Source organism: Podarcis filfolensis (genome assembly GCF_964270895.1).
Source record: "Podarcis filfolensis genome assembly, chromosome: 1".
NCBI classification, from domain to species: Eukaryota; Metazoa; Chordata; class Lepidosauria; order Squamata; family Lacertidae; genus Podarcis; species Podarcis filfolensis.
In genome coordinates this window covers 124,305,020-124,317,396 of record NC_139604.1, presented here as the reverse complement: position 1 = coordinate 124,317,396, position 12,377 = coordinate 124,305,020, and the positions used below count along the sequence as shown (strand labels likewise).

Sequence of the window (12,377 nt, the reverse complement as noted above, 5' to 3'; positions counted from 1 at the left end):
CCAGGTCCAATCTGTGCCATACTCAGGAGAGACCCCTTGCCTGAAAGCTGAGAGAGATGCTGCCATTCAGTGTACACAACACTGAAGAAGATGGACCAATGTTTTGACTTGGTCCAAGGCAGCCTCCTATGTTCCTAACCTTTCTTTACCTTAGTAGCCTAATAAAGTTGCAAAAAGGAGTTTTGTGGTTGCAACTGTTAGGATTCAGAAACGCTTGTCCGTCTACTTCGAACATCCCAGTGATCTCCAAGTAGCTCTTGTTCTATCTTGTGTCCACTCCTAGTTTACCGGGTAACTTCAAAACACACACTGTGGCTCCCTGTCTTAAGAAGCTAAGTCTACACAGCTTGTCTAGCCAACGAAGGGGAAAGAGAGAGAGGCAAGAATAATGGAAGGAATGGGGAACTGGGGACCCTCCCAGGGCACTTCCATCATCCATGGCTCTTGGCCATGCTGGCTGGAGCAGATGGGAGTTGGGAACAGGCAGGTGAAGCCAAACGAAGTCTAAAGAAGGGAGCCTGCAGAACGACTTTCAACCAGCCCAGCATTCCTGTTTGGACTTCGTAAAACCAGAGGTTCAAACAGGAGCTGGTTGAAAAACCTTTATTTTTGTAGGGGATTTCAATGCAATATCCTTCCTGAATCAGGAACAGGTTTGCATGGGATCCTGCTCAGCTAAGGAGGCGGGGGTTAAATCATGGCTGACTTGGTCGGGGAAAGATGTGCATAATTTAGCATCCTCCTCCTCTCCTCCAGTTGACATCTGAACCACTCTCAACCACTGGTCTGATGTTGAGCCCTCATGGACCCCCTGGTGGGCTGAAATTGGCCTACAAGCCAGAGATTCCCAACCCTCGGATCTGCAGTGCTTTCGATAAAACTACAGAGAACTAGATTTAAGTCTTTGCTTTCTGGGAGATACCGGCTGAATCCTTGTCAGTGCAGGCAATCCTTTCATTAAGACAAACCTGGTGATATAGAGTGATGTAAGTCTTTATACTGACAACCGCAGCAGTTTTTACCTTGATCAGGAGGGGTGATAGTGATCATCTGTGCTGTGAATTCTTCATCAAAGTAGCGTGTGTCCGTTTCAGATGTCACCTGCGGTTTAAATGGTGGTATGAGCTGGAAGAAAGGAAGAGGGAAAAAACCATCAAAATTTACCACCCTACCATCGGCGGGTGTGTGTGTGTGTGGTTTCGCTCCTTTAAAAATGGCTAACTGCTGATTTCACTTAGCATAATGTAGTTCTGGCACCTGATCTGGCTTTTCATCCACTTTCTAAATGATTGCCTGGTGTACTGAAACTGAGAGAATGGGTGGGTCGTTTAGAGCTCAAGACCCCACAGAGCAGACAAATGGACCTTAAAGCGTGATGCTGACCGATTTAAATACGTCTATGTTGTTTTAACTTTTTGGTTTTGTTTTAATTCACAATCCGAAGCGATGGGAAACAAGGTTATGATGTGCACGATTTAGGGGCAAAAAGCCAAGTGATTATATTGCCAGTTTCAGAAAACAGCGGAACTAGTTTATACATAACCACCTGCTCACATAACACTGCTGTGTCCCAGCGCAGGCCACACGGGTCCATTTATGGGATAATGCTAAGCCAAGAGTAGCCAATTTGGTGCCTACCAGACTACAACTCCCATCATCCCTGACCACTGGCCATGTTGGCAGGGGCTGATGGGAGTTGGAGTCAAACAACATTGTGCCTCTCCAGTGGTAGTACCGCCTAGGGCTAGTGGGGGCTGGCAGGGATGGAGAATCTGTGGCCCTCCAACGTTGCTGGGCTACAGCCCCCATCCTCTCTTGAGCACTAGCCATGCTGGCTGGGGCTGATGGGAGTTGTAGTTCAGAGATGTCCGGAGGGCCACTGGTCAGCCACCCCAGGATCAAAACAGTATTGGCATCAGATGGGCAGAAAGAGAAGAAGCTTATGCAGAAGAAGAAAAAGCTGGAGCACAACTATTATGTGTTAAGAAAAGGTCAGTAAGGGGGGGGTTCTGGGGGGGGGGGAGAGGGAATTCTGCCATTATAATTCTGTTGATAGTGCATGCCTGCATGGAATAAGAGTACTTTCCGTACTCATAAAAATGCTGGACCACTTCCCAACGCAACCTGAGAGCCAGCAAGGCTTGATCTGAATTCATAATGACGAGGCATCAACCAGGAAGACAGCTGAAATTTTGGTTCCACGGTGCGTCGCAGGTTACCTACATGGGAGACTACTGGCGCCCAGGAAGTTGAGCAAAGGCCTTTCCAAAGTGCAAGCAATGCAGCTGCACTCCTAGGAGTTCTTGCGTGAACGTGGAGCTGGGGGTGGCGGCAGCGGAGAGAACAGTCCGTTGCAAAACTATTCTGGTTTGCTAGAATGGTCTGCTGCGAAAAATATTAAGGCTTCAACCTGAAGCATGCTATGTAAAGATGCATGAAGATTGGTAAAACACTACGGCACCGCAGTGCGAAAACTCCTGCAGGGCAGCAACCAGGGGAAATAGTAGATAGACTTAAGCTATTAAAGTGTTCAAATTCCATGTGAAACATTCAAAAAATGCAACAAGACATGGAGCCAGTTTTTTTAAAAGAGATGCATAGGGGAAATGGAGGTAAATGAGGGCATGGCTGGCACTCACTGAACCTGTCTCACCCCCTTCTGCTTTTCTCTGCAAGAAGCTTGGAGACAAGGGAAGCAGGATAAGCTCTGGGAAGTTTTATGGGCTCTGAACAGGGACAGGAGGAAGATGCTGACACACAGGAGGCAAAGGCAACTGTAAACCATCTTTCCCATCTGATTGCACAAGGCCTTTTTAATTAACCTGAATGGCATGATACTTGGAAACGTCCATGCTGACAGCAACGTTCAGTGAAATGTTAATCAAGCAACCATCCTCAAGGCTGCTGAATCCAACAGCCGTCACTAGATGAGCCAAAAAAGCCCATTTGTGAGCCAAAAAAGAGCCCATTTTGATTGACTAACAGACAGCCACACCAGCTATAAACTTGTGTGGGTGTTGAACACTAGAGGGTGGCAGAGAGCCACACTAGCAAAGCCATGGGTTATGAGGAAGGGCGGGGGGAAACCGTCCTGCGGTTCCCAATCCCTGGTTTACTGGTTTACATTACTGCCTCCAGCTGTGAAGCAACAACAAATCAAATCTTCCAACATGCAGAACTCTGAATACCTTTTTTTCATACACATCTTGCCATACGATGCCAGCAAAAAATTTGTGTTGCATAATCTCCTTGGCATCATCCTGTCCACCACCTAACCTGTGGGGAGAAAAATACCAGCGCCACTTTAGCACGGTGCAAACGTCTTGTGTTTATACGCGGTTTTATAATGGTGCTCATTTGGCCTTTGCAAAAACGACTCGTTGCTAAGTGACGATGCAGAAGTGTGTGGGTGGAGATGGTGCCTCTACCAAGTAGGCCCTGTGCGACCTTGAATGCTGATTGCGCCACTTATTTATTTAACAAAATTTATATACCACCTCTGAATAACCCTCTAGTAAACCTCTAATAAAAAAAGCCTGTAATAAAAACTTCTATACAGTTTAAACGATGTTATTAAAATTATCAGTTAAAAGCAATTCAAATGCATTTAAAAAGAATTAAAATTAACAGCGAGAAAGGATAAAACACATCAACAACTACATGCCTGGACAGGCTTGCCTAAACAAACAAACAAAAAAAAAACCTTAAGCATGCATTTCACAGAAAAACATTCAACAGCTTTGAAACCAGGTCAAATAATCACCCTGAACTGCAGTGTAGTCTCCAGATTGGAAATTTGGGTGGGTGGGGGGAAAGGAAGAAACGCTTTGTAATCTTTACTTGCTCTGTGATGTTCCATTTTCCCACATTCGGACACTGGGATGACACACAAGGCGTTTCACTGCTCATTTTAGAGGATGCTCTAGGCACAAAGGGGAACTCTGACTTAAACAAGCCAGGAAATTACAGCACTAGAACCGACTGACAGCAGGAGAGCACAGGAGAACAAAGAGCACAATGGCCCATCTCGTACGGCTGGGCGGTATCTGGTTTTCAGCATCACGACATATCAACAGCTAAACAGTGTGATCCACCCTGGTCTGAAATAAGGATGGAGCTATGAAGGGGCATCGGCTGGCTTCACGGTTTTCCCCGCACTGTGAATTTTGCTGGTGCCTGCTCTTGTGATTTGCTGCCCCCTGCATGAGGCCGGGGAGAGCTGAGCTGGCGGAGTTAACAGGGGCTACAGGAATCGAGAGAGGCATCATCAGCTGGCTTCACAGTTTCCCCCACACTGTGATTTTTGCATAGCACACCCACCATGTGATTCGCGATACATTGCCATGTCAGAAATTACGATGCCGATATCACGATATGGACTTCAAACCAGTTTGGGATGATACCGTATTTTTCACTCTGTAAGACGCACCAGACCATAAGACGCACCTAGTTTACAGGGTTTAGGAGTCGCCTGCATCGGAAAACCAGGAATGCCAAAGCCTCACCTTTGCTTCGGATCCTTCTTCAGCAAGCCCGACAGAAGCGACTTTGCTTCGGGCGATAGCGTGCGTGGGAACCGGATCTCTTCGCTGAGAATGAGCTCGAAGAGCTTCTCGTGGTCCTGGTTGTAGAAAGGGAGCCGACCGCACATCATTTCGTACATGACGACTCCCAAGCCCCACCAATCCACCGCACGGCCGTAGTCATTGTCTTCCAGCACCTGCAAGAAGGCCGGAGCTTTATGTCAATGGCAAGTCTAACTCATCCATGGGTCAGATAAGCAGAAGGAAGGAATTCCTGTCCTGTAACAGCCTGCTGGCCTTTTGTTTCCTGCACAGCATCCATTCAGGCCAGGGATGAGGAACCTTCTCCCCACCTCCCATGGGGGTCTTAGCTTAACCTGAGTCCCCAGGGTGAGGCAGCAGCAAAGAAGGGCTAATGCTATTCTAGCATCAACAGAAGTCTAGTGTTCAGATCAAGGGAAGCAATAGTACCATTCTATTCTACCTTGGTCAGGTACCACACTTGGAAGACTGTGTCCAATTCTGGGCACCACAATTTAAGGAGGATGTTGACAAGCAGAGGAGGGCAACCAAGATGACCAAGGGTCTGGAAACCAAGCCTTATAAGGATTGGTTGGGCATGTTTAGCCTGGAAAAAGAGGAGTCATGATAGCCATCTTCAAATATCTAGAGGGTTGTCACATGGAAGATGGAGCAGGCTTGTTTTTTCCTGCTCTGGAGGGTAGGATCCAAACCAATGGCTTCAAATGACAAGAAAGGAGATTCTGACTAAACATCAGGAAGAACTTTTTTATCGGAAAGAGCTGTTTGACAGTGGAAAGGTCTCCCTCGGGACGTGGCGGACTCTCCTTCCTTGGAGGTTTTTAAGCAGAGGTTGGATGGCCATCTGCCATGGATGCTTTAATTGAGATTCCTACATTGCAGGGGGTTGGACTAGATGACCCTTGGGATCCCTTCTAACTCTAGAATTCTATGATTCTATGAGCTTCCATCATTCCTGATCTCTGGACATGCTGCCTGGGAGTAATGGGAGTTTGAGGCCAACAGCATCTATAGGGGCGTAACAGAAACCTGGTACCCAAGGCAGTCCGTATGTTTACGCTTATGCAAAAAGAGGTTACTCTAATGGGACAAGAAATGGATGAAAGGGTTTATCATGAAGGGCAATGAAGCCAGTACAGTGGTACCTCGGGTTAAGAACTTAATTCGTTCTGGAGGTCCGTTCTTAACCTGAAGCATCACTTTAGCTAATGGGGCCTCCTGCTGCCGCTGCACGATTTCTGTTTGCATCCTGAAGCAAAGTTCTTAACCCAAGGTAATATTTCTGGGTTAGCGGAGTCTGTAACCTGAAGAGTATGTAACCCGAGGTATTTAAAATATGGGTAGATGCACAGGAATACGTATAGAAATGGAGACTGTTTTGCATCAGATGAAGGGATTTACTGTTGCCATCATACGAAAGAATTACTGAAGTACTTCAAAGCTTTGACAAATTCCATCATCACAGTGGCACTTGAGAGCATTTTAACCCAACTTGCCAAAGATGTGAAAGCTCTCCAAAACTCCCCCAGACCTTTAACTATTCTGTTGACAGTTGTGCCCCCGCCCCACACAACTGGGAACTCTTAACGGGTTTGTTTGTTTTTAAATGCAGGCTAAGAACTTGGTTAGAAATTGTCTTGCAAATTCCACCCATCTGAAACATAAACAGAAATCTATGAGGTTTAAACACTGGGGGTCGGGCGGGGAAACCACAAATAGTGTTACAATACCCAGCATAAAAAAAAAATCTCACAACAGAGTTAGGAAAAGTACCCCTCTCCCCTACCCCACACAAAGAGAAACATGCGGATGATCAAAAACAAACAAACAGAAGAGATCAAGTGTTATGAAGATCAGTTTAAAAACTTTGTGTGTTTAGCTGGGGGAGGGATTACAGGGGATGGGATGAGCGCAGTGGGGTGTGCAGTGAAACAACAGAGGGTGCAAACTCACAACATGCTCCCAACCCCCTAAGAACGACTGCCTTATTGTTATTGCTACCGATATGCACCGTGCAATAAATTACGCAGCAGGATTGCTGCAGAGGTTTTTACAGTTCTAACACTCTTGCTGTTAAGGCAGTTCATGTTCCTCTGTTTAAAAGGCTGGCCAAGAACAACCGCAATTTGGCCTCCCTCACCCAGAAGCGCTTCTGCTATGAGCCTTTCCACCAGGCTGCATCTCAAAAGAGAGACAGTGAGGATCACTCCATCGACTCAGAGGAGGCTCAGCGCCACTTGGTTCGCCCTCCTCGTACCTGGACATCATGTAATTTTATGTAACACCTCTTTCTTTTAAACCACCTTGAGAGCACTGGCAGAAGGTGATTTATGAATGTAAAAAGCAAGCACAAATAGTCATGTAGACTGATAGAATCAGTCATCTAGTCCAACCTCCCCACAGCACGGGAATTACAAATAATACAATACAGTGGTACCTCTGGTTACAGACTTAATTCGTTCCGGAGAACCGTTCTTAACCTGAGGTACCACTTTATCTAATGGGGCCTCCTGTTGCTGTCGTGCTGCTGACGTGCAATTTCTGTTCTCATCCTGAGGTAAAGTTCTTAACTGGAGGTACTACTTCTAGGTTAGCAGAGTCTGTAACCTGAGGTACCACTGTATAAAAATAAAGGAAGCCTATCTTTTCAATGCCCTCTTCATATTGGCGGTAGTAGAATAGTGCCATTTTAAAATGTCTGGGGTGAGGAACCTTCGGTCCTCCAGATGTTGCCCCAGCCGGTGGTCAGTAATGATGGGAGTTGTAGTTCAGCAATTTCTGGAGGGCCTCAGGTTCTCCTTCCCTGGGTTAGAGACTGTTGGACCAGGACCTGCGAATTCAATTCTCAACTCAGCCGTGATGTTCACTGGGTGAGACCCTGGGTCTGTCACTGCCTCTCAGCTTGAGCCTACCTCTCAGGGTTGTTGTGGAGATAAAATGGGAAGGACCAACCACGCTGAGCTCCTAGGAGGAGAAGTCGGACAGGTGTGCAATAAACAAACTGACACACAGAACTAGTTAAAAGCAAGAGGGTTAGAAGCCTTAAACCTCTGCAGCAACCCAAATTATTCTGCCCTGCTTTATGGAACTAGCCTTACAACTCAGAAAGGCAAGCTGGTGACGCCTAAGGCATACTGCAGTGCCTTCCTTAAGCACAGAGATTGTGGAGAGAGGTGAACGATGATGCAGAAAGAGAAAAACCGAACATTAGAGAGTTTGCTCTTCTCCCTGCTTGCCCATCTCTCTAGACTCGCAGGCATGTCCAAAGTCCATTTCGGGGGCCTAATGTGGCCCGCCAGTCGGTTCATCCCGGCCTCTGTGGCAGTTTATTTCCTGGGGTTAAATCCTTTAAAAAAAATCGTGAGGGGGGAAATCCCCCCACAAGCTCAACGATTTCAATCCTTAAAAAAGCTCAGCAACTTTGAGGTAAACTCATTAAAAAAAACCTCAATCCTAAAAAAAGTCTCAACAGCTATGGTTGACCCTCACGCATGTTCACTTCATCAAATCTGGCCCTCTTTGGAAAAAGTGTGGACACCCCTGCGAGTCTAGAGCCTGCTAACTGCTTAGTACTCTGCTCTGAGGAGGGGTGGGGGTGGGGGTGGGGCACTGGAAGCTGGAAGTCGGCCTGCAGCGAAAAGCCAGAGGCTGCCAGGTATTGGATTACCCCACGCAGGTCTATTTACAGCCTGCCTCTTGCCGTATGATTCGCACCAAGCGACAGCTGGCTCTGCAGCTGCCCCCATATATGTAGAAGACCAACACAGCTGCCTCGTCTGCCAGGATTCCAGGAGCCAGCCTCATCATCCTTTATGAGCAACCGGGACAAGGGCGGGGGCACAGGGGGGGCGCACTTTGGGGAGGCTTCGCACGCGGGACTGTGTGACAATGCAGAGGTGCCCTTTCCCGACAGCACTTTCTGTTCACACTTCTCAAGGCCCCCTTGGAGCAGCTGCAAACAAGAGCAGAGACTTTGCTATTGCGGGAGATTCACAGAATCGCAGAATTGAAAAGCTGGAAGGGACCATGAGGGTCATCTAGTCCAGCCCCGTGCAAAGCAGGAATCTTTTGCCCAATGTGGGACTCGAACCCACAACCCTGAGATTAAGAGCCTCATGCTCTACCCACTGAGCTATCCCAGCTCATCCATGCAGGAATCATTTGCCCATTGTCGGGCTCGGACCCTTGACCCCGAGATTAAGAGTCTCATGGTCTACCAACTGAGCTGTGCAGAAGATGAGAGGGAGGCTGCTCTCTTTTGGTGAGGCCCAAGAAGAGCTCTTGCAAGGCCTATGCCCAGGGTTCCCGAGATGCTGCCATTGCAGCAGGGACAAAAAGAATAATTGCACTGAGACCTCCCCTCCCATTGCTGTTGGGTTAGAAGGGTAAAGGGACCCCTGACCATTAGGTCCAGTCATGGCTGACTCTGGGGTTGCGGCGCTCATCTCGCTTTACTGGCCGAGGGAGCTTCCGGGTCATGTGGCCAGCATAACTAAGCCGCTTCTAGTGAACCAGAGCAGCGCACGGAAACGCCATTTACCTTCCCGCCAGAGCGGTACCTATTTATCTACTTGTACTTTGATGTGCTTTTGAACTGTTAGGTTGGCAGGAGCTGCGACTGAACAACGGTAGCTCACCCCGTCACGGGGATTTGAACCGCCGACCTTCTGATCGGCAAGTCCTAGGCTCTGTGGTTTAACCCACAGCGCCACCCGCGTCCCTGCTGTCGGGTTAGTGGGAAAGAAAAGAGAGGTTTGGAAGCGCATCTAGACCCTGCTGCACTCCCAGTGGCGTCCTCAGAGGTGTGTCAGGGCCACTACTGGACTCAGAAAGGAGAGAAAAAGCAATCAAGTTGTTGTTTTTTTTAAAAAAAATATTCTGCTTGCTGAACCTAATTCCAGATCGAGTGAAGGGGCTCTGGGAGGAGGTAAGCAAAACTACTTTGTGGAGGCAGGCTTTTGAAAAGGAAGATAAATTCAACAAAAGCTGCCCCCCCCAGGGGTGGTGGTGGTAAATGGACTCCATGGTGCCTTGGCTAGTTCAGAGAGATGCTGGCAACTTGCAGACAATGCCTCTCCAAGGTAGGCAATGCTGGTGTGTCCTGTGGTGTCTTCCTTCTGGCAAGATCTTGTTGTTCACATTAACTTTGTTTTGGAACAATCCTTTTTATCTGTGGATGTTTTGCATATACAGAACAAGCCACCTCCTTGCTGCTCTCTCCGTCCCGGGTCTGTAAAGGCTGGGAGACCTGGCAGGCTGCTTTGCTGCAAGACTACGCCTTCTTTAATAAAGAGCTAGAACTGGCCCTTCTGATGTTTTTAACATCCTTCTTTGGTATCCCTGCGGTTCAGAACGTCTGTATTTGGAGTGCATCTGCAGCAGCACCACCACTGGGTTCTTCCATCTGCCTCAGCTGCAACACAACATGTCTCCCCCCCATCGGCCTCTACATCCACAGCAGGTGTTGCAACCGTACAACAGTTTGACTTCAACTGCAAAGGTTCACTCCTGCAATGTCTCCTGAGACTAGGGCTTTTCCCCCCAGCCGGAACTCACTGGAACTGAGTTCTGGCACCTCTGAAGCATTGTGGGGCCATTCCCCGGAAGCCCTCATCTGCCCCACTGAAATATGTCTCTCCCATAGCGGTCTCTGCAGCCACAGAAGGTGCTGCAACCCCACAATGGTTTGACTTCACCCCCCAAAGGCTCACTCCTCCACTGTCTCCGGAGACAGACGGATGCCACCACCATCAAAAACAACATCTTTCTATTCGTATTTAAGGAATTATTTTCCAGCCAGTAGGTGGGGGTCAGCAGAAGGCCAAAAAAGGTCATTTCACTTAAAATAAGTGGCTAGTCAGGTTAGGAGCCAACAGCTCTGAACAGCTGCACGGGTGGAATTTACAAGAGAAGGCACAACAGCTGTAAACACCTCGTCGACCGACGCTCCAGGCACATCAAAGCCGACCGCTGCCATCTATGTCCCAAATTCCAGCGTGACCCTAAAACAACTATGCAGCAACTGTACAAACAGGCTCTGAGGCCGGGCTCCGATTACAAACAGATGACCGGGATGCCAGCAGCGCTGCTCCTTTTCTCTTTTAAGAAAGGGCGAGCGGCTTCACGGACGCAGGGAACTCGCTCACGCACGGACGCTCTCCGGATTGCTCAAATGCTAAATCGCCCCACTGGGTGGCAAAAAGGACCGCGCAGAACCTAACACACATGCACACACTGCAAACCGGAGGACAAAGACTGCGTCCGAGATGGAAAGCAACAGCCGTCCTTAGCACTCTCGAGATAGCTCAAGTCACTTCCCGTACATCTCAGTCATTGTTTCAACATCCCCATGTTGTGATCCTGCCCTCATTGCAGGTTAAGAGAACCAGTGAAATGGTCAGGGTGTTGGGTTATGGCAGGGGTAGGCAACCTAAGGCCCAATCGCCTTCTAAATCCGGCCCCCAGACAGTCCTGGAATCGGCGTGTTTTTACATGAGCAGAATGTGTGTTTTTATCTAAAATGCATCTCTGGGTTATTTGTGGGGCATAGGAATTCGCTCATATTTCTCCCCCCCCCCAAAAAAAATATAGTCCGGCCCAAGGCTGAAAAAGGTTGCTGACTCCTAGGTTATGGGGAACATACTGTGGGGAACATTTTTGGCTTCACGGGTCAGATCCTTATCAGGATCATTATGATGCCCCATGACTGACAGGTGAGTGGCCTGCTAAAATGGGGGGGGGTGTGCTTCAGCAAGTGATTTGCTAGCATTGGCCAACAGTCTCTATTAATAATAATAATAATAATAACAACAATAATAACAATTATTATTATTATTATTGTTGTTGTTGTTGTTGTTGTTGTTGTTGTTGTTGTTGTTATTACATTGCTATACAGTGGTACCTCGGGTTACATACACTTCAGGTTACAGACTCTGTTAACCCAGAAATATTACCTCGGGTTAAGAACTTTGCTTCAGGATGAGAACAGAAATTGTGCTCCGGCGGCGCGGCGGCAGCAGGAGGCCCCATTAGCTAAAGTGGTGCTTCAGGTTAAGAACAGTTTCAGGTTAAGTACGGACCTCTGGAACGAATTACGTTCTTAACCCGAGGTACCACTGTACAGCCCTTCATCCAAAGATCACAGTTTACAACACAAAAACACAAAAATACGTATCATAATCGCAACAAAACAATCCCTTCGCTGTTTAAAAGGCCATAGGTTGTTTAATTAGCCAAAGGCCTGGGAGAAGAGGAATGTTTTAGCCTGTTGCCCAAAAGAGAGGCACCAGGAGAGCCTCCTTGGGGAGAGCATTCCATAAACGAGGAGCCCCCTTATGAACTGCTCTATTTTCTGTTACAGGAAGCGTTGCTTGTGATGATACAATCAAGGGCTGCATGAAGAGTACCTCTGGCGCAAGGTATTCCGGGGTGCCACAGAAAGTCTTCATCGTTGCTCCATCTTTGATCCCTTCTTTGCACAGCCCAAAGTCTGTTATTTTTATGTGCCCGTCTTTATCCAGCATCAAGTTTTCCAACTTAAATGAAAAATCAAATTTAAAGAGAGAAAGAGGAACAAGTCAATCATTTGGATAGTCAGTGCAGAATCTTCGTTTTCTTTTTTACAAAATTGCCCATTTAAAAAAAAAGAAGTTTCTCCCTTCTCACTGCCTTCCCATTGTTGTTTATTTATTTGAAGCATGATCACCCTGCTCTTCAGCTGAAAAGGCTCCCAAAATGGCTTACACAACAAGTTAGCTCCTGCCCTGAGGATTACAATCAAAAAGACACAACACAAAAGGAAAAAGGGATGGG

The 12,377-nt window shown here is 47.6% G+C and overlaps 1 protein-coding gene across 1 annotated transcript in view; it reads right to left on the bottom strand.

The window, feature by feature from the left end:
• The window catches only part of AKT1 (AKT serine/threonine kinase 1), a 111,297-nt gene that overhangs the window by 2,423 nt on the left and 96,497 nt on the right, over positions 1–12,377 (bottom strand). The window contains exons 10-13 of the mRNA XM_083616809.1: positions 11,972–12,100; positions 4,506–4,720; positions 3,189–3,276; positions 1,023–1,125 (exon numbers count right to left, since the gene is read on the bottom strand). Of these exons, the coding sequence (XP_083472935.1) occupies positions 1,023–1,125; positions 3,189–3,276; positions 4,506–4,720; positions 11,972–12,100 (535 nt within the window). The remainder of the gene's footprint in view (positions 1–1,022; positions 1,126–3,188; positions 3,277–4,505; positions 4,721–11,971; positions 12,101–12,377) is intronic.